The sequence below is a fragment of the Oreochromis niloticus genome, linkage group LG15 (genome assembly GCF_001858045.2).
Source record: "Oreochromis niloticus isolate F11D_XX linkage group LG15, O_niloticus_UMD_NMBU, whole genome shotgun sequence".
Taxonomy (NCBI): domain Eukaryota; kingdom Metazoa; phylum Chordata; class Actinopteri; order Cichliformes; family Cichlidae; genus Oreochromis; species Oreochromis niloticus.
The window spans coordinates 30,543,053-30,565,418 of record NC_031980.2 but is presented as its reverse complement, the minus strand read 5'-3'; the positions used below and the strand labels follow the sequence as shown (position 1 = coordinate 30,565,418).

The window sequence follows — 22,366 nt, the reverse complement described above, 5'->3', positions numbered from 1 at the left end:
CAGGCTTTCACCGTACCGACCGCTCGCTCCGGCAGACGCCGGGGCAGGGGATGCTGGTGACACCCCAGGTTCTGATCCGAGTGACTTTTCCCCTGCCGGTCGAGACCGGCCGGTGCGCCAGAAGAAGGCACCCGGACACTTACAGGGCTTTGTGTGGGGTAATGGGGCTGTCGGGGATGACTGACCCCTTAGGTGGGGGCTATGTAGCGGGTCAGGGTTGTTTTGGGGTTTTGTTATTATAGTTCTGTTTTCTGTTGTCAGGGTGATGAGTAACGCGCTCTCTCGGCGACTGTGTTTTCCGGGGAGAGAGCGCCTGTTTTTGTTGTTATGTTGTTGTTGCCGCGCTGAGGAGGGAGGTAGCGGCAGTGTTCTGGGCCGGTTGTAAATAAACGGGTGCTCCCAAAGAAACCTCTGTCTCCTCCGTGTCTGAGCTCGCCACAATATTGTGTACAAAGCAAGATTAAAAATAATATTCAGGGATATGAAATGAATGTAGGGACGTTTGTGTCCAGAAACATGAATCAATAGAACATTTCTTGAGGGAGACACCGATGGTGGTTTTGGTTTGTACCCCATGTAGTTTCTTTCTTTCCACCACTCAGAATCACAACCACGGCGTAAGTCTGCAGATCAGTTATTTCTGATCTAGTACCCCCAAAAAGAATATTCAAATACACCAATACACATGAAATCCTCTCACAAATGTTTACACATTCTATTAATTTAACAACACACTTATGATACAGAATGAATATTTGCACAGAACAGACTTCTTTTTAAAAAAAAAAAATCAGCATAGAACAAACAGCTGGTTTGACATGAATCATCAGAGGACACCTTCTTTTCTCCACTAAGTGTTGGTAACCCAATGAGAAAGCTGAGAAAGGGGAAAAGAACAGCATACTTACATTTAATAACACAAGCTCAAGTCTTAAATGCTTTAAAGGTTTTGGACATGGTGACAGCCAAGCTTGCAACACTTATACCTATTCTGATAAGCCAGTCTGTTCTACAGACTAGGTACTATGTTAAAAACTAAAGGAGGCCACCTTCTAAAGGACTGATCACAGCGGGCGTTAAATAAAACACAATGAGCAAACACAAAAGACTACTGTGTTATACCGGCAACTGGATTTCACATGCAGTTTTGGCCAGGTAAACACCACAATAAGGAATGATGAACATTTTCTGTTCGGTTTTGAAGGTGTTTTTTCATGAAAAAAAGCATCACACTTATAGCTTATCTTAACAGCATGAATGTCAGTGTTTGATAGTCTCTTAAAAATAATCTCTTTAGTTAATCACACAGCTCAGCACTGTTTTTTTTCTCTACATGGGGAAAACATTGACAGACAGGTGAGTTCATTTGCAAGATCAAGTGCTTTGAACTGCAGCTTTTAGTCAAACCATGGAACTATTTTGTTCTTTTTTTCTTTCACACGTTTGAAAACAAATTTACATCAAGTTCCTTTTATATTTGGTCACACTGTCATCCTGGTATTAAATGCCATCAAAGTGCTATTAATGTCTTTTGAGGTCCCAGAATTTGGCATTTTTAAATAAACACCAATTCAGAGAATCTCATCAGAGGAGTTTGAGCTCATCATGGCCAGTTGAATGTCCTACCAGTGATCTGGTAAAACTTCTGATTGAAGGGATGAAAGAATTTTTGCAGTTTAGTCACTACTGATGGGTCCACCTCCGGATGGGTGCGGCCCTTGCTGCCTGCCAGGCACTTGTTAAAGACAATGTTAAATCGCAGACAGTAAAATCCCCTGGTGGCATTGAAGTACAGGTTATACTGGCTGATCCTGGAGGGGAGGTTAAGGAAGCGCTCAACAAGCTGCAGCTCTGGCAGCGGGTCTGTAATAAGGCGATCTCCATCCACAATGTGAAACTGCTCCACGGGAAAGTACTTCAACCAACGCTCCAAATGTTTGGTGTAGATGCTGGTCCGGACTGCTTTGTATTTCGTGTTCACCTCGCAGGTGTTGGTGTCAATGACCAGCTTCTCAAACTTGTGGTAGGTCTTGTTTTTGCGCTCCTTGCCCTCCAGCACTTGGGTATAGTCTGACACAGCTCTGGTGGTAGGCTCGCGCACGATGATTAGCAGCTTGATGGAAGAGTTCATCTTGAATATCCGTTCAGGGACTTCCTCTGTGATGAAGTAAGCAGGGCTCTTTTCAATGGTGATCTGTTGAGGGAAGGAGAAGGGCATTTTCCCCCTGTACCAGTCGATGCCACGAGCGTAATTTTGGTCATTGTCAAAGAAGTGGATCTCTTGTGAAGCCTTGACAACTGCTGGATGCAGGTTGAGCATTTCCAGCAGGGCACGGGTGCCACCTTTTCGCACCCCGATGATAATGGCCTGAGGCAGTTGCTGGACCAGGTTGTGCAGGCGAATTTGCTCTTTGGTGGCATTGCCCTTACGGATTTCATGTAGGAGGCCACGCTTAAACTGCAGAGTGCGGAGAGGAATTTGCTCTGGTTCAGGGGTGGGCAGTCTGCTGTCAACTGGGCAAATGGGCTGTAGCCTGAAAGACAAAAAGAACACATGTATCTTATTTTGTATCTCATTCTATAAGCAATTTTATCGCTCATAGAATACATTTATCACTTCAATCTTGACTAAATAAGCTACTTGAATGTAAAACTTATTATTAATGGAACAATTCTCTGAAGCTAATGCAAAGAAACATCCTGAAACATCTATGACCTTCTGAGACCTCTGAAAAGCCTGTGGTATGTTAAGACAAAGGCTTTTGCAGCAGATATTTAAAGTACTGTGAGTTGCAAGTTAGAGCCACCACAGCAGACTCGTCCTAGCACCAAGGACACAGCAAGCATAAAGTCACCCACTGGTTTGTCCTGTTTCTGGGGTATTGAACTGAATATTCTCACTGTCACCAAAAGGCTTTTTTAAAACAAGGAAGTATAGTGATTTATCAGTCACCGAGTAGTAACCACAAACAGCCATGAACTGCCAAAGCTGCTGCCCCCTGCTGGCCATTATAAGATTGCAGGTTTAAGAAACTGTGTCCACTTTTTGGACTTGAACGCTGCATTCATATTTTACTTACAGTCTGTGTCTAACAGATCCCTCAACTGGTTCATGGTTAGTTCCTCATCAACTATGGTATTCATTTCTTTGGAATGTTATTTCTCTTATGCATACCCAAGTCCTCACACCACACCACCTTTTCAACACGCAAAATTGCGAGCACCACATTTTAGTCAATGAAGATGACTACAGCAGTGCATATACCAGAAATACGACTTGTTTGTTTTCATAATAACTGATGGCACCTATTAGCGGAAAAATTTCACCTCGAGAAATAAAAACCGCAGTAGATGGTAAAAGTCCAGTACATATGCAAAAGCATAACAAGGTTGCACAGATTAGACTGAGCATATCAGAGAAGTCAATTGGCTCCAGGTCATTGTTTTTAATATTGATGGGGAAAAGAATTGTATTTTCATCTGAAACTGTTAAAAGGTTTTCTCTTTTCTGTCTTTCTAAGTAAATAGCAGTTACGCCTCCTTCTCTGGGGAAATGTTGCCCAAAGTTTAGTCTTTCAGGAAGAATGTCTCTCATTTAATGTAAAGCAGAAAAATCTGCCTCAGTCAGGAGAACTTCACAAATGATTTAAATGTGTACCTGTCAAAACTAGATATTGCCAAGTTGCATGTCTATGAATGCATAAATTCAAGATTTTATAAAGTAGAGAAATGTTTCTGGAATACACTGTGATTGGTTTAAAAAGTATAGGACACTGAAACTTGTAATGCAAGTGTAATGCAATGCAACTTTAAATTAAGGCAATGTATGTTTTAAAATATACCCGCCATGACTTACCTATCCAAAGTCCCAACCCTGGCCACGAGATAGAGGACACTTCCGATAGCAAGGCTGCCCAAAACGAAGAGCTTCTGTCTCAGCAATGCCTGCTGTTTGAATAGCATGGCCCTCCATCAATCTTCAGGACTGTGACTTCAGCCTGCAGAGAGCCAAGCACATAAACCACTAATCACCGAGGGAAGAGAGACAGCCTAATGTTTATTAACACACACACTCACTCAAGTCTTACAAGTGATTAAGCCGCGCTCACATAAGGCTGAAAAGTGCTGCATTGCCATTAAAGGAAAGGCTTGCCCAACCACCACTTTGTTACATTTATTTATTTATTTCAGACAAGCTGAGAATCTGATTTAATGGAATACACTGGCATGCTGAGAAAGATCAGTTACTGCTACGGTTTTAAAAAATTGTCTTCAGCATTCCAAATGAACAATTCTGTATGTACAAGTTTCAGTTCATTAATCAATACTTCTTGAGAACGACCACATGACGGTGAATATTCTGAAAGAAGTCCTTCTGTTGAATAACCTGCAGATAACTGCCAGTCCTGCAGCTACCCTGAGGTCTAAATAGCTTTTCAGCAACACTACACTGCTGTTAAGGTTTTTCTATTGCTTGATGAGAAGCCAAGAAGCAGCCTTGGAGAGCCTTCTATGTGTTACAATGACAAATTCACATGACTGAACTCAGCTTTTCGATCATGTTGTAAATTGACCCATTGTTAATTAACAATGTTTAATAATTGCATCCCGACTGTTACATAATGAATTTATTAAGAAACTGTGACTGTTTTATTTCAACTGTCTCAATAAATAAATGATGTTTCTTAGCTTCTTAGTGTCCTTAATGTCTGTCCTCACTTTAAAACTAAACATCATATCTGTATTTGTAAAAACATTCAAAGAGAAGTTGAGAAAAAAATCCCCCCAAAAGCTTAGTCACATTATGGTGATGCATATTGTACTGTTGACCTTCAAAATTGAAAAAAAATCTCATATTCAGCCAAGAGAGGGCACTCCATCCTTTCAGTGGAGTGCAGAAGCACTGGTCTCACTGCCATTTCTGTTTCGCTCTCAGTGTCTGAACCCTTTGTGCATCTGCAATCTTTGCACAGCATGAGCAGGTAAATTACATTATGAAATAGCAGTTCAATACAGAAGGCAGAGGCACTGTTAAAAACGGGCCTCTGAAAGTGCAGTCTAATCCAGCCCTTAAAACAGGCCAGCATTCGCGACAGAGCGGTCCTCCAGTGCCTCATAAATAAATACGGATGGCTTTTGACCCCTCCATGAGTGGAAAACATTTTGCTCATAATGCCTCGTAGTGACTTCTGAATGGAGACCTGCAAAGCAACTGCAATTTCATCAGTCTGACAAAGCAGGAGAATAAAGCCACTTAGCCAGGGGCCAGCCCTGTGGCTGTGGAGTCCCATTTAGAAAAGAAATGTTTTTCATTACAGCCTGTATCACTAAAACAAGTGGGACGTCAGTCAATTCCAATGAAGGGGGAAAAAAGTCAGTTTAATACTTTTTTGTGCAAAGACAGACCATTCCAAGTGCCAAGCAATCCACAATTCAGATTGTGTAATTTGTAAAAAAAAACAAAACAACAAGAACTGAGATTATATTATCAAGGTGATTTTTTTCCCCTTGTACTATAAACTGATTTAAAATGAGCCTCTTATCTATTATTTGTGTATAATAACAACATTTCAGCCCATCTGCATTCAGTACACTCAGAGGTTTCTGTTTCCCCACCCTCCTTTTTTGCTCTGTAGTTAATGGCTTCACCAACCGGACCAGCTTTTATTTTTTCTCAGTGCTTGTTTTTTCTTTCTTCTACTTTTGAGTCAGATACTTTCTCTCTGAGAATAGTTTGGTGGTTTCATCCTGTCAAAGAAGAGTGTAAGAAGAAGACTACACAGGAATTTCAAAATACAAAACACTGGGTCACCGACCCAGGACCGCAACACTGTGTAATTTTTCTTTTTGCATGGTTGTAGAGTTATGGTTACAGACTTTATTGTCTCGTCTATACTTGCATTTTGATTTGAATTAATTTCCCCAAAACAGATTAAATACAGTTTCAAGTATTAAAATCATTTACACATTGGTAACACAGAGCAAAACGAGACTATGGAATTCAGGAAGTGTTTTAATGTTTGCAACTGCACTTTAAAAATCATAAAAGGGATGAAAGTGTGTCGATATTATCTCACTGAATAAAACATGCAAGTATAAAAAATATTTACTTCCCACAGAGAATATTTTGTCCAATAATCCAAAAGCTAATGAAAATGGTCACCCTGCTCAAAAGCTACACTTGTCTCATAAGCGAATGTCTGAAAGCTAGAATATTTAGCTAAGGTCAAATGAGCTTGTTCTAAACACTAAAAAAATCAAACCCATTAAATATTAAGGTCCAAACTGTTGGAGTGTAGGTCTTTTGACTTGCAAAAACATTTAGAAGCTCTTACCTGATACTATATTGTAGTAATAAATAGAGAACATCAGTTACTGCAAGTTCTTTATGATTTATTGATAAGAATACACAGCTTTCTGTCACTGAGTTACATCCTGAACACTGGTAGCTCTAGGTATCTGGACCTAACCTACAGCTACAGAGAGAATTTTTAAAAATATTTTTTATAATAATTCTTCATATACAGTGGTCCCTCGCTATAACATGGTTCACCTTTCGCGGCCTTGCTTTTTGCGGATTTTTTTTTTTTTGGGGTGCAATTCTGCATGCTTTTTTTTTTTTTTTTTTTTGTTACAGCACATTGTGTTCTGCGTCCTGATCAGCTGTAGACCATTGTCAATCAATCTCCTCCGTGCCGTGTCTCCTGTACAGTACAGAATGCTACAGCTTGTCAAATTTACATAAATCTTCGATCGCTAGCAGTGTGACTCTAAAGTGCTGTACTGTATGCTTGTAAATTTTCTCCCCAACAAACACAACAATGTAGATGAAATGTTTTGCACTGTCAAAGGCACCTGCGGTAACACCCAAAAGGCAGAGGAAGATGCTAACCATGTGGACTTCTGGACATGCTAAGGGAAGGTAGAAGTTACCATATTTTTCGGACCATAAGGTGCATTAAGCGAAACAAAACAGTCAGATAAGGCAAACTTTACTCAACTGACACTCACAGTCAGTTGATTTCGTCAAACACACGTTGGTGCATCAACACGCAGATTCTGCAGTAGACCATGCAGAATCCCCACATTAGATGTGACTCTCTCAGCCACAGGTGGGGCAAATTTATAAATAAATTATATATAATTTTACATTCATCAACAAACAGTTGGAGCTAGTTTATTTAATTCATGACCAGCACTCTACCATAAGCAGAGCAAATTGATTTCTAAATAATTAGTGGTTCTTTCTGAAACAGCGTGTAGCAGTTCAGATAATGAACTGCTACACAGACCAGTTCAGATAATGAACTGCTACACACCCCTCACAACCCTGACAAGGATAAGCAGAAGAGAATGAATGGATGTGTGAAGGCTTTTCAGGGAGTCTACACGTTCTCCATGTCTAAATATAACTATAATTATTATATGTTCCAGTAAACAGGTAAAAAAATAATTTGTGTCAGGGTCCAAATATATATGGACCTAACTGTATGTGTCAGTCAAATGCTGATTGCTTGACAAGTAAAACGGGTAAAGATGGGAAGACAATGAGAGTTCATCAAAAAAATAATCAATGATTAAAAATACAGCATAAAAAGTAGAGGTGGTGGCTGCAATGGAAACATTTGATTGTTTTTAAAATTCATTTTCACTTTAGCTCTTTGTAGTTTGCAGCTTTTCACATATGTAATGGTATTTTACATATGTGGGTAAAAAAAATTAAAAAGACAAACAAACTGCAACCCCCCACGAGCGCACGCTGGAGGGAAGCAGAAAAAAAAAATCTGTCATAAAAGTAGGCTGGTTTTTACTACAGTGTATATTTATCCTTTCTTTAAACTGACAGCATGTTGTACTGATGCATTTTGACCTCATTTTCTATTAAACACTGAAGTTAAGCGGCACAGATGGTCAAATAGGAAATATAGTTAAATGGTTGATTTAACTCCGGCAGGTTAAACCTCTGGTGTTGTGTCCAATTGTCAGGATCTGAAGAGAAAGGAAAGAGACTGAGAGTACTGCACATATTAACTAATCCTAATTCTAACAAATTATAGGATTCAAGCATTAGTCTAATGTACCAACATAGTCCCATTAATATATATATTTTTTACAGATATGTTTTGTAATAGAGCCTATCAAGGGAAGTAAAAGGAAAAAGAAGCATGAATGTTGTTCTGTGTGTGCACTGCTGGGAAAAGTCAGGAAGAGATTTCATTGTGTACAGTCTTCCCTCTAGTGCTCTGTTAAATTCAGCTCTGTCCTGTTGTTCTTCTATTTCAGTAGAATCCCAGTTTTTTTGCAAAGTAGAAATATGTGGGGCTCAGCTCTAAACACTGTGAAATAACACTACACTCGCTGATTTGATCCATCCAGCTGTGCCAGTTATGCACTTGTTCTGACAACATCTCCACCTCTCTTTCCAAATAAATTTTCCTAGCGGCCATTATCATTCAGATATTAGGTGTAAAATAAGACCTGCTTTTCATTGTTAAATTTAGCACAGTTTGCTAAGAACTGATTGCCACAAGGTTTTTCCATCCATCCATCCATCCATCCATCTTCATCCGCTTTATTCGAGCCGGGTCGCGGGGGCAGCAGCCTAAGCAGAGAAGCCCAGACCTCCCTCTCCCCAGCCACCTCCTCCAGCTTATCCGGGGGAATACCAAGGCGTTCCCAGGCCAGCCGAGAGATATAATCTCTCCAGCGTGTCCTGGGTCTGCCCCGGGGCCTCCTCCCGGTGGGACATGCCCGGAACACCTCATCCAGGAGGCGCCCAGGAGGCATCCTTGTCAGATGCCCGAACCACCTCAACTGGCTCCTTTCGATGTGGAGGAGCAGCGGCTCTACTCTGAGCCCCTCCCGGATGGCTGAACTTCTCACCCTATCTCTAAGGGAGAGGCCAGCCACCCTTCGGAGGAAGTTCATTTCTGCCGCTTGTATCCGCGATCTCGTTCTTTCGGTCACTACCCACAGCTCGTGGCCATAGGTGAGGGTAGGGACGTAGATCGACCGGTAAATTGAGAGCTTCGCTTTTACACTCAGCTCCCTCTTCACCACGACGGACCGGTGCAGCGTCCGCATCACTGCAGCCGCAGCACCAATCCGTCTGTCGATCTCCGGCTCCCTTCTCCCATCACTCGCGAACAAGACCCCGAGATACTTGAACTCCTCCACTTGGGGCAGGAACTCATCCCCGACCCGGAGTGGGCACTCCACCCTTTTCCGGCTGAGAACCATGGCCTCAGATTTGGAGGTGCTGATCCTCATTCCCGCTGCTTCACACTCGGCTGCGAACTGCTCCAGTGCGAGCTGGAGGCCTTCACCTGATGAAGCCAACAGAACCACATCATCCGCAAAAAGCAGAGATGAGATTCTGAGGCCACCGAAGTGAAAGCCCTCCGCCACTTGGCTGCGCCTAGAAATCCTGTCCATAAAAATTATGAACAGAACCGGTGACAAAGGGCAGCCCTGGCGGAGCCCATCACCCACCGGGAACAAGTCCGACTTATTGCCGGCAATGCGAACCAAACTCTTGCAACGGTTGTACAGGGATCGAATGGCCCGTAGCAATGGGCCAGACACCCCATACTCCCGCAACACCTCCCACAGGACACCCCGAGGGACACGGTCGAATGCCTTCTCCAAGTCCACAAAACACATGTAGACTGGTTGGGCAAACTCCCATGCACCCTCAAGTATCCTTGAGAGGATAAAGAGCTGGTCCAGTGTTCCGCGACCAGGACGAAAACCGCATTGTTCCTCCTGTATCCGAGGTTCGACTAACGGACGAACTCTCCTTTCCAGCACCCTGGCATAGACTTTCCCAGGGAGGCTGAGGAGTGTGATCCCCCTGTAGTTGGAACACACCCTCCGGTCTCCCCTCTTAAAGATGGGGACCACCACCCCGGTCTGCCAGTCCAGGGGTACTGCCCCTGATCTCCATCTACAGAGCCTAAATCATAAAACAGTAAATAAAATAAAAAAAACCAAAACAGAAAATGCTGGGTCAAAATGACCCAGAACCGTGACACTCACAGATTTGCTGTTATTAAATTTCCATTTTTTTTATGGAGATGTGAATCTAAACTTAACACTTCTGTCAAAAGTATTCTGGAAAAAAATTAAAGGAAAATCAGTTTTAATTTTTCTATTATCTTTTTATCTCTAAAAGGCACTAATTTAATAACTCAGTTCAAACCCTTGTACTATTGCATTTTTACTGTCTGTTGAAGCATATAAATACAATTCTTGTGGCAATTAAAAAGACTGCTAGCTGAAAGATGTGTGTTATTCATGGGGACGGAGATGGCAAACATCTAGTCTGAACAGATCACCATCCTCTATCACTTTTTTCACTCTGATCACCCTGCTTTCCTGCGAAATCTTCCATGGACTGTGCCTTTTCTTCAGCTCTTCACTGTTTTGACTGACATGTGTCATTAGTGATCCATCATGCATGAGCTCACAGCATTACTGCACTAACCCTGACCCTAAGAGGCTGAAGAAACTCTAATAGTAAACCCTTAAAAAACACACGTACACTGAGCGATTAGAAGAATGCTGACTGGCCTGTTTTTGTTTAATTAAAACACTGAAGAGTATTGCTGTTTACAGCCCAGATAACAAGTATAATTAATTTCCAAATACCAGAATGTGGAATTAAAAAAAGTGCCTATTTAGGATGTCATTGCAGAAAAAGCAAAACAACAACAACAACAAAAAAAAACGTGCTTACTTATAAAGGTCCTATGCTGTGCTGTGCTAATATTCTGCACACTGTTCTCATTTTTGCAGGAGCACACAAAGGCAATCGTAAAAATAGACCACAGCAGCTGAGCTCTTATTAGAATCCTTCCTTTTCTGTTTATTCTTTGTATTACTGAAAACACTCCTGTTAGGTGAAGAACAGCACTCCCTTTAGTGTACCTGTCTCACACATTAACTACAAACTGTGGGGCTCTGAGACTGACTCAGAAGGATGGCAGCAGCAATAACAGCTGGATGGTATGATGGAAGAGTATTCATGGGGACGTGCTAAGATCTATCAAGTCAATGTCATTTTCTCCACTTTACATAATACACTGAGTTTCTACCCTTTTATTTTGTTGTTTTAACAGGGGAAAGGACTGTGTAGCTAGATGGAGAGGACATTAGTTACTTGACAAACAGTGGGACTATTTTCATGTCCAAGGTATAAAAACCTTTTCCAATAATTTTTTTCTTTTGCTATCCTCATCTACATAAAAAACCCCTCTGTTTTTGTTGTAGCTGAGTTCAGTATCAGTCTAAAAACAATAGTGATAAATAAGTATGGTATCAGTCCCACTTACAGTCATAGTAAAAAGACAACCCACTACATTTCATTTCCAAAGTTTTCTGTATCAGGAAATACTAAAACGTCGTCTGGTTCTTCTTCGATCTTAAAATATTTAAACACAACCAGACGGACAACCAAACATGACATATTACACCACGTTATTATTTATTTAACAGACACTAAGCCAAAATACAGAAGCGATGTGTGAAAAACTACGCTTCATAACTTAGGAGCTTGTAGAACCACCTTTAGCAGCAATAGCATTCAGTAATAACCTTTATAGCTTTAAATATTTGTTTTTTAAATTTTCTAATTCTCCTGTCATTTAACATGCAAACTGAACTCTATAGAATCTGAAATGTTGATCTTGGATTGTTTGCATTTTCTCTGAGCACTGCATGGTCTGACCTTGGGGGGAATTTGCTGGGATATCCATACCTGTAAAAATTGGCAAATGTCTTGAATGTCTTCCCCTTGTGAATAATCTTTCTCACTGTAGAATGATGGACTTTTGAAAATGGCCACATAACCCTTCCCAAATTAATGGGCAGCAACAACTGGTTCTCCAAGACCATTTTTAATGGAATGGAGGAAGCATACTTGGAGACAGGAATACTCCTCAGCTGATGTGCAATTTATTTACAGTGTCCACAGATGTCAGGACAGACCAGAGTGGTGTTGTTAAATGGTACTGTATTATTGGGAAAGCCCTATTTCTATTGGGAAAACAAAGCAGTACTTTTACTTTCCCGCATTTTTTAAAAAAACCTTTTAAGCATTTTATTACTTAACTCACATAGTTAACATTTCTACACAAAAGTGTAAAGAAGTAATTCCGTTTATCATTTTTGAGAACCACAAATGCATAAGTTTACCACTGATGTTAAAAAAAAAAAAAAACTATCTAAAGGTAGCTGTACATCCATACTCCCCTCTGGTTTTCCATCAGCCAATTCCCCGTACTATAAAATTAATTTCTTGTTTGACAATCTGGATCTGTAAGGGTGGCAACATGAAGCAGCCATCCAGTTCTCAAATACTTTGGTAAAATTGAAATGAATTTACAATAATAAATTATGTTAATTGAGTGGGCTCACTGAGTAGTTACTTTATGCTAATACTTAGAAAATTACCAGAAGTAAATTTCAGAGCAGTTCACATGTATTTCACTTAACCTAGCTAGGACAAATCAGTAATGTATCATGTATCACGGCAGCCCTGGCCTCACACTTCCAACTAAAACAACAACTCTATTTTTTGCCAGCTAGATGTAACAGAACAATTGAAGTTACCAATGTAGTGTATTGAGGGCCATGCGCTATCGTTAGTCATGGGTTATGCCTGTGATGGGCTTCTTCAAACATGCAAACAAAGCTAACGAGATGGATTTGGCTCTTTGGTGGTGAAAATAATTTCTCCAAAATTAAATGAAGACAGACATCAGCAGCAGCAGCTGTAGTATAGTCAGCTGAGGACATTGTGAGGAATGAAGAGAGAGGGCAGAGCATTGATGAATTATTCACCACTGTGTGCTTTATTATTGTTATAGATCTTTGCCTTATGCACAAGGGAATGATTCTGCTGTTCAGCTTTGAGCTCCGCCCTCCTCCGACCTCAAGTCTACTCTTCCAAACCAGACGCCCATTTTGTGATATTACACTTACATTATTTATCACCCGTCGCTGCAGATGCCATTGTCTCCAACTCTACGCTGCCAGCGTCTTATCCTCATTGTGATATGTGTATTTTATAAGAAGCTTCAAGGCAAGGAAATACACACAGGCTCATGAATGCATTTGCATATGTGCCAATATGCTCTGGAAAATATAATCGGCCTGCACCATCTCTGAATTCCCATATCTGAAACTGAATAACCTGGAGAGTGTATTCATCTTTAAGAACACACACACACACACACACACACACACACACACACACACACACACACACACACACACACACACCATACAGTACACACCAGCACACCAGTCTGGACAGAATGCAGAACTCTTATAATCTGATAGATTTAAAAAACGTTTCCCAAGTTAACCAAAGGCATTGGTTGGAAGTATGTTTCTACTGCAGGGAGAGTAGCATCTAAATTAACTTCAAGGATAATTATTTTATAACTGAAAACGTTACCGCTCAGGGGTTATTACTTTTAACAAGTACTAAAATCGGTAAGTAACTATGGATATGCGAAATGTAAAATAACAACTGAATGTTCCTGATTTTTTCATTTTTTGCACATATGTCACAATGTTTCAGATCATTTTCATATATTGAATATATATGAAATTATATATTCAAATTACTTCAAAACTACTTGAAAGAGTTGTTTCCAAACAGCTTAACTGATCATTTCCAAAGGAGTGGTTTATTTGAAGAGTTTCAGTCAGGATTCGCAGGAGCGCATCTTAGCACAGAAACAGCACTAGTGATGTCAGTGCAGCATTTGACACTGTTGACCAAAATAATTAAGATGATACCCAGATTTAATATCTAGCTTTTGCTTTTGTTTTTTTTTCTTTTATTTCCCACGAAGCAAATAGTACAAATCAACTATTTAATACAACAGTACTGTGGTTAATCCTTACCAATTCTTAAACTCTGGCTATCTCAAAAGTTTGCCTTTTGTCCTTTCACCTTCTTGCTCATATGGGATCGAATGACTGTTGAGGTTTCTTTCTAATATTGTAGAGGAGTCTTTACTTTACAATATAAAGTGCTTTGAGGCAACTGCTACCATTTTACTATGAACTGTTACTATGTTACAGTTGAGGATATCTGGGAACAAATACACAGCAGAGTGCAGAGAAGTGCTATGCTATCAGAATACAGGAATTTCTTTAAGCATTCCAGATGATGCATCCCATATGGCTTCATAGAAACTGGCTGAGTGAATGGGATTGTGGGAAGGTGTTCTCAAAAAACAATATTTCACAGTTTTGATGTCCTCATATGATGATAACCTGGACATTCTGCTGAGTATAACTGTTGGATCAAAAACGGTCAATGGCGAGTTTTGCTATTCGACTAAAAAGAGAGAATGAGATATACCGATTTTAAAGCAAAGCATGAAACTAACATCAGTGAAATTTGTTAAAATTAAGATATTGAGAGAAATTCTTAGACTGGCCAGTGGCTTTAGGTTGAGATCCTAGGTGAAACTGTCCATTGCTGACAAAGGAGATAGCTCTAATTTGCTTGAGCTTCTGACAATAATCTAACAGTTGTTCGAAATCCTAAACCTGATTTGCTCTGTTGGTTGCATGCTCTCCAGCTGTGAGAAAAGTCAACCTTGGATGTAAACCCTTGGACAGCTGCAATGCTGGTGTTCATCTTCGAACATAAGCTGCTAATTATCAAACTTCAGATCAAGTTTTGACGTGGCAGGAGTATAGCTGGACTGCTGTGTCACCTTCAAACAAGACAGCAATCATAAACATTCAGCTGGAAGACAAACAGGAGAAGAAGCTACAAAATGACCTCTGGCATGCCAGCGGTGTGACCGTCTCTGACCAAACGCAGACTTCTTGAAGGTCATCTGAGAGCCCAACGTCCTCTAGTGGGCCCTGTGTTCACTGCCTGGCACACTGGAACCCGATTGGAATTTGAATAGTAGGTCCACTACTGGTGCCCGTGCTTTTTAAAGATGAGTGCAGGTTCACCCTGAGCACCTATGACAGATGTGAAAAGATCTGTAGAAGCCGTGGAGAATGTAATGCTGCCTGTAACATTGTTCACCATGTTTGATGGTGGGCCAGTGATGGTCTGGAGATGCATATCAATGGAGGGACGCACAGATCTCTACAGGTTATTGGGATGAAATCCTTGGACCCACTCTCAGATCCTATGCTGGTGCAGTGGGTCCTGGGTTCATGCCTGGTCTTAGTGAGTGGTGAACAGAGGAGTGGTAGGAGTGGTCAGCCTACTAAAATTACTCCAAGAGTGCATCAGCTACTCATCTCGGAGGTCACAAAAGAACCCAGAACAGCATCTGAAGAATTACAAGCCTCACTTGTTTCAAAAACTGTCAGGTCAGCATTCATGATTCAACAGTAAGAAAGAGACTGGGCAAACATGGCATCCATGGGAGAGTGCAGTGGTCTCCAAAAAGAACACAAAGGTTCATTTGCCCAAAAAACACCTTGATGATCCCCAAGACTTATGGGAAAACATTTTTGTGGACTGACAAGAAAAAAGTTGGACGTTTTGGAAGGCTTCAGTTATTAGGTGTAAAGGTAACATAGCATTTCATAAAAAAATCATACCATTAGTCAAACACGCTGGTGGTAGTGTGATGTTCTTGGGCTGCTTTGCTGCTTCGGGACCTGAACAGGTATCTGGTGGAACCATGAATTTTACTCTCTTCCAGAAGGTCATGTCTGGGCATCAGTTTGTGTCCTGAAATGACCTATTCAAATTCAGAATTCAAATCAGATAGTTTCTTTGGTATGACCTTAAACAGGCCATTCAGCTAAAAAATCCTCCAATGGGTCAATTGAAAGAATTCTGCAAAGAAGACTGGGCCAAAGTTCCTCATGTCACTATAATACATGTGGACCCAGTGGTAGTAAGAAAAAGTCCAAACCCTTCAGAAGGATAAGATTTTGAAGTATGATGATATGGACAGAATGCATCATTCTGCATGTTTAACATTCATTACGTGGCAGTCTTTAAAATAGTGTTTGGACTGTACCTGGTGAGTAGATGAAAGATAATCTTTAAGCCTTTCTACCTGAAATCTTTTCTTTTAAAAAATCCAAACCCTTTCCTTTTGTGTCCAGCAAAACCAAACAAGAATTCCACCAATCATCTGATGTCTTTGCTTTCAACTTGCTTTTTTTTAGAGATGATGATGACAGATCAGCAAAGCTGCTCCACAAACATGGACATTCACTTAAAAAATGGTGGAAGTGCAAGAATTGATAATGTGTACACACTGTCAATTGACACCTAAAAGGGTCTAGTTCAGCCTCTACACTGAGGTAGCATGAGAAGCTTACCTGTTTGTTCAACAGTGAAAAATTCCCCTCAATTAAAAAAAAGGCAAACTTGAAGTATGCTTACTTTTTTTTATTCCCAAAGACTCCCCTTCTTCCTGTTCATTTGCACCCCTACTGGCAATCCTCAGGAATACCTTGCACAAGTGTTGGTCGCCTAAATGTCCCATTTAATCCTGAGATTAAATTATTATAAAGAATATTAATCATACCACTGGTTTAAAACTGGGTTAAAAATCACCATATTGTAATAATGCAATTATGTATTGTAATCATTGTAATCATGCTACCTGAGATCTGAACCCTACAGGGTTTTTAGTGGGATTTATAATGAAATAAGCATATGAAAGAACTGTCTCAAGAATTGGAGCTTTACTGTACAGGAAAGGTTAAATCATGGTTGTTAAGTTTATCAAGGTGCTTTTCTGTTTTCAGTTTCTAGAACCTATTAATCTTGAGGCTGACTAGCACGTGCCAGATTTCATCCTTTACTAAGCTTGAGTAGCAGGCTTGTGACTGCCTTGTATTTTGAGGCTGACATGCGAGCGTGCTTCACGTCACATCTTTGCCTATATCACTGTACTTGACAAGTAACATGATTAAGTGAGTCTGTTTTTATCTTTTGAGCCAAGTGCACTGTGATTTGTGAGTGGAGGGCATGTAAAAAGGGATATCCAGAAGTGTGTATGTGTGTGTGTGTGTTACTAAAGGGCTCTGGATTCTCTCCGTCTCTGGGGAAACCTACATCGCATAAGATACAAACACCTGATAGCTGAGAGGCCTCAACAGCATCTGTGCACCTGCTGATGCTGAACAACCCCCTGAGAGGAGAGGCTGTGTCCTAACAACCGTCCACCTTCTGGTTTCGAAAGGACTAAGGAGCTGTTGGTGGATGGTTGCAGACCTACAGGCATACAGACAGACATAAAGATAGTGATGGCAGGCCTCCTGATGCCACCTATTGTGTTTGCTTTCTGTTCCCAGAACTCTCAACAGCAGCCTGCCTCTGCAGCTTCAGATCATCTGATTTTCTTCAGGTACTCGGACATTCAGTTCCATAGTGTGTTCACAACATGTACAGGAAGAGCAAGCTAGAAGAAGACACATCTTTGCAAATTGTTGATTTGACAGCTGAAAGTACCTCTATCCAAAGCTACCTCCAGATTTATTTAGCAAGGGAAGTTCTGTGTTGATGTGTTTTAAGTACACACATAACTCGACTTCTGGGTAAAAGCCGTAGGGTCATCGGTTGGGTTAGTTTGACCAAATATTAGGCCAAAAGTTGTGACTCTGGAGTTGGGTTGGTGATCTGCTGGGTTCTTTTAGTAACTCCACAGCTTGAATAATTTTGTCGGTTCATAGGTTGGGTAGCTTTGATCAAATATTGGGTCAAAATTATACCCAAATGGTTGGGTTGAGGACAAGCTTTAGAAGAAGCCACATCATTCTTCACAAAAGACCATTTTAAATTAGACTGTGACCTGATCAGATATCACTGAACCTCTCCTCTACTATGAAATAAAACATGGTAAGTAAAAAGGGAATTCAATTTATTGGGTTATTCTAGAATTTTACCAGCACAGATAACACCAGCTAGCTCGTGATGAAGAAAGCTATATTTATTGCTATTTAAAAAGCCTGATGTCATGTTTTAAAGTTATAACTTGAAATTAGTCTTAATTTGCTTTGTTTGACATAATATTCAGAGATCACTGTATCTAGAACAAAGAAAGTACAAGATTAGGTGTTGCTATGCAGCATTTGTTGAAAAAAGGTTAAAAAAAATAAAGAAAACAAAAAGGAGCACAGTTTAAGCTATTTATTTAATTTAATTATTTAATTTATCCTAAATTATCTATGTTGGTAACCTATCATCTTTTCGTTAAGTTAAGTCAAGGACAATCAATCTCATTAAAAAAACACCTTTTTTTCAGGGTATCGATCACTAGACATCACTGCGCTTAGCTAGCTTGCTAGTAATCAAAATGTGATGGCGACAGCGACACATGTGAAGTTATACTGCCAATACACCATCAATATTTAGCCACCATCTTTGATCCTCACTCAATAAAGTACCTGTGTGGGTGGCAGAACCTGGATATCTGTCATTGTTGATCAACAATGGTCTTTGATCAATGGGATTTGATCAGTGGTCATGACAGTTTGCATATTAATGATCAAGGAACTGACCTCACAGCCCATTGTTCATTCAGTGATCTGGTTTCAGTCATTGTGCAAATGTACTATTTATAAGATTGGGGAAACCTGCAGTCAGCTGAGACTGAAGAAGTCACTTGGATGAGTGACGAAACGTTTCTCCTACTGAAAACGTTATGTCCAGATGAACAGAATCAACCTTTTGGGGTTCCTGTTATTAAAATATCACTAAAGTTACTGTCACCATACAAAATCACCCAGTCACACATAGTCAGAGCATTTTTATCTAACACTCACACACTACATCGTATGCATCGCAGGAAACTTGGGGTTCAGAATCTTGCCCAAGGGTTAGGATTAGTTAATTAGTTACTTTGACACATGGCCTAGTGGAGCCAGGGATCAATCCACTAATTATCTGGTTGGTAGATTCTACCACCTAAGCCACAGCCACTGAAAAACACTCCAGCACCATTCACAATAAAAAAAACCTTGTGATGGCATTCATACCTGGACTAGCAAAGGCCTCGGGGGATCGAGGAGTGACAATAAGGTGGGAGGACGAGGTTAAAGCTGAGTAATGTGTAAGTGATGAGAATCTCAGTCATGACAACACTGCAGGGACTGCTGAGATATCTCCCTGCTGAATGACCAGCTTGTGCCATTCACCTTCTTGACCATCAACTCAGTCTCTGATTGGTTTATCTTGAGTTGAAATGCAGCAACCTTGGGGGCATCCTGACCGTGCAGTTTCAGTCAGGCATCAGCAGTGAATGCTTTATGTGTATGCCCTTCGACAAACTGGGTCTGACAGCCTGTGTGAACATCCTGGGGATTGTTGAAGATGAGGTGAGGGAGGGAAGGTGGGGGAAGCAGAGGTAGCTGTAGGTGTAGGGGCAGCCCTGCAGTGAAGCTGACATGTGCACAGAGCTAATTGGCCATGCGGCACTTATGCAAAAGCCTTTTAACTGTTTCCAGCCATCAAGCACCCTCTGATTTACTCTGACAGACCCTCTGCTCCACTTTGCATAAAGACGCGTAGGTGTTTAAAATTTCATCTGTCTCTCTCAGCAGAGGCCTATCATCACTGTCCAGGATTATTTCTCCATCAGGCTGTCAGCAAGAAGCACAGCTCAGCAGGACATTAACCCTTTCAGCTCATCCACTCAGTTCATCCATCACATTTCTTTCTTTGTTTTACACAAGAATGTAATCAAAAAATTTTGCAGCTGCTATGAATCATCTTAACATTGGCGCAATCTAAATATGCTGATCAGAAGGAGTATATTGGTCCCCAGTGAACTCATCATCATCCACCTGTCTCCCCAGTTGATTGCTTGGCACAGTGCACCATTCACAGGGCATCAATAAATTATCTGACAAAGGAGAACTTGGGATGTAATATATATCAGGCTCTTAAAGCCAGGATGTCTCCTTTTTTTTTTTTTTTTTTAACCTGTCCCGTTTGGTTCTTTTGCCATCAGAATTATTGTCTAAAGGCGAAGAAAGATGCCCAACGGATTTACTTTACCAAATGGACCATCCCAGCCTTGCCGTAATGGTCCATATGATTCACCTTTTATTTTATTTTCACTTGCTGAATACGGGACAGACTTGACTGGTGGAAAGAAAGGGGAGAAAGAAAGAGGGAAAGAAAAAAAAAAACCTGAGAAGAGGGACGGGGAAAAAGGGCAAAAAACAAAAACCAACAGAATAAGCAGACAAAAAAAAATACATATATCGATCACCTGGATCACCTGTTGAGAAAGAAAAAAGAAAGCAAGCAGAAGAAGACGAGAGTAATAAACAAGATCACAATGATATATGGGAATATGACAGTAAATACTAAATATTAAACATTATGGTGCAGCACGTGAGATCGACAGCGCACAGTGTGCTTTGAGGTAGGAGCCCAAAAGGGTGTAGTTTGTGTGTGTGATCACCCGTGTGTACACCTGTGAGCATGAACGCGCTTGTTTTTAAAAGGTTCCTTCATGTAATGATCTGCTAGAGGGTGTGGGGGGCCACTGCCCCGACCTCCAGGGCATGAAGCAGGTATGGAGGAGATCAAAACTCCAGACATCCAGAGGCCCCCAGAACACAAGAGACCAAGGAAGACCAACAGAGGGGCAGCCGCGCCACTATCCCAGAAAGAGCTGAGGAGAGTCCCAGATGAGGGGTCACTCAGCAGCCGCGTAGCAGAAGCCAGGGGGGGTTGCAGTGACGTGCCCGTGAGCTCCGCCGGCAGCCAGCTGTGCCTGAGTGACCGAGCCCCGGGCCGAGAGGCCGAGGGCACCCCATCCCCGAAGTGGCCCGAGCGAGCCCCAGGCTCCATGCCCCGATAAGCAGCCGCCAAGGAGTGAGCCGGTGGGTACCTGGGCGCCCACCCCCGGACACAAAGAACCACCAATGCACCGATGTCTGAGGGCGTCTGCCACCAGCAGGGGAAGTGGTGGGGGGAGATGGGCCTCCATCTCAGGAGGGCCTGAGATGTCCCCAGAGAGGTGGGGTCTGATACCCAACCTGACATATAGACACAGACAAACAGGCACACACAGATACAAACATCTATTCCCACCCTCATGCTCTCAACACTCACCCAACGTGGAGACAGACATAGAGAGACACTGTACACACAATCACACTCCCCAAGCGTACTCTAAGCCCCGGGTCTAGGTACCCTTGCCCCTGGAGGGGAAAACTGCGCCCAGACCCAGGTGGTGTTACCCTTTTCCCTGCGGTGGGGAGAAGCAGACCGCCCCGACTCCGCAGCAGCAGGGAGGCCCCACATTCCAGACCCCAGTCGGACGGCCAACTCCTCCTCCTAGCCCCCCCGCTCCAGCAGGCCGCAGAGAACGGGGGTGTAGGAAGACTCCAAACCTCCCTCCACCCGCTCATATGTAGTGTTGATGTATGTGTGTTCTAAGGTGCATTTAAAACCCAGGAGGGCATGGAGCTACCTGCCAGAGCAGCAGGTAAGCGTATAGCCCCTCCTGCTAGCCCTCAATGTCTACGTGTATTTAAAATTGAGAGGTGGGCAGCGACGCCAGGGGTGAGGTGTACACCCTGATGGTGACTGGAATCCGTGTAGCGTGCCCACCCCCAAGATCCTATATGTATGTGTAATGAGAGTGTGAGTAATGTGAATGTCTAAGTTGTGGGATCAAATTGAGGCAGAGGCAGCCAGAAGGGGACAGAGGGGGGGGATGTCTCCTCTGCACCCTGGTGACACACCCCTACCCCAAGGCCCTGCATGTGTGGGTGATTGTGGTGGAGCGGGAAGAGGGAGGCAGCTGGAGATGGGGAGGGAAGGAAGGGAGGGGCAAGTGACCCCTCCCTGGGGTCAGCTCCCCCGCTGACCCCAGTAGGCACCCCATACTCTGCAACCCGCCAGGGAAAGGGGGCCCAGGCCCATCCAGACCGGGGCCCAGTGGAGCAGCGCCTCCCGGCCCCACAGAGCCCGGGACAGTCCACCTGACCCCACCACAGAGAAAACTGCACCCACCCCATCATCCACTCATCTTCCAGACTACACAAGACAATAGACGCCCAGGCTGAGATCTTCCTCCACCTCTCCTGTATCTCCCCCTCCTGCAGAGAGAGTTCCTGAAGAGAGGAAGGCTCCTGCAGGATGTGACAACCTCCCCCACCAGTTGAAGAGCCCCCCAGGTGGTTCGATGCACAGGCGGCACCCTGCGCCAGGACTGGGCCCCCATACACCCACCCGCCCACAACCCCGGCAACACACCAACCAGGACCCAAGCCCCTGAGGCTTGGCCAGGGCCCCAGCCCAGAGACGGAGTGCCCCCAGAACCTCACGCCCATCCCGGACCCACCCAGGGGTAGCCAGGCTACCAGGTCAGTAACCCACGTCCGTCAGCAC

General features: G+C 42.4%; 1 protein-coding gene across 5 annotated transcripts in view; it reads right to left on the bottom strand.

Moving 5' to 3' along the window:
* Positions 1 to 692: 692 nt before the first annotated feature.
* LOC100690217 (heparan sulfate glucosamine 3-O-sulfotransferase 5) overlaps positions 693 to 22,366 on the bottom strand; it is a 91,062-nt gene continuing 69,388 nt past the window's right edge. For 4 of the 5 annotated variants that reach the window (XM_025899005.1, XM_019346347.2, XM_005457918.3 and 1 more), the window contains 2 exons: positions 3,857 to 3,998; positions 695 to 2,534 (listed from right to left, as the gene is read on the bottom strand). In XM_025899005.1, coding sequence (XP_025754790.1) covers positions 1,604 to 2,534; positions 3,857 to 3,963 — 1,038 coding nt within the window. In that variant the 5' untranslated portion in view covers positions 3,964 to 3,998 and the 3' untranslated portion in view covers positions 695 to 1,603. Of the gene's footprint in view, positions 2,535 to 3,856; positions 3,999 to 22,366 lie in introns of all 5 variants that reach the window. The other variant, XM_003452983.4, reaches the window with a different exon arrangement.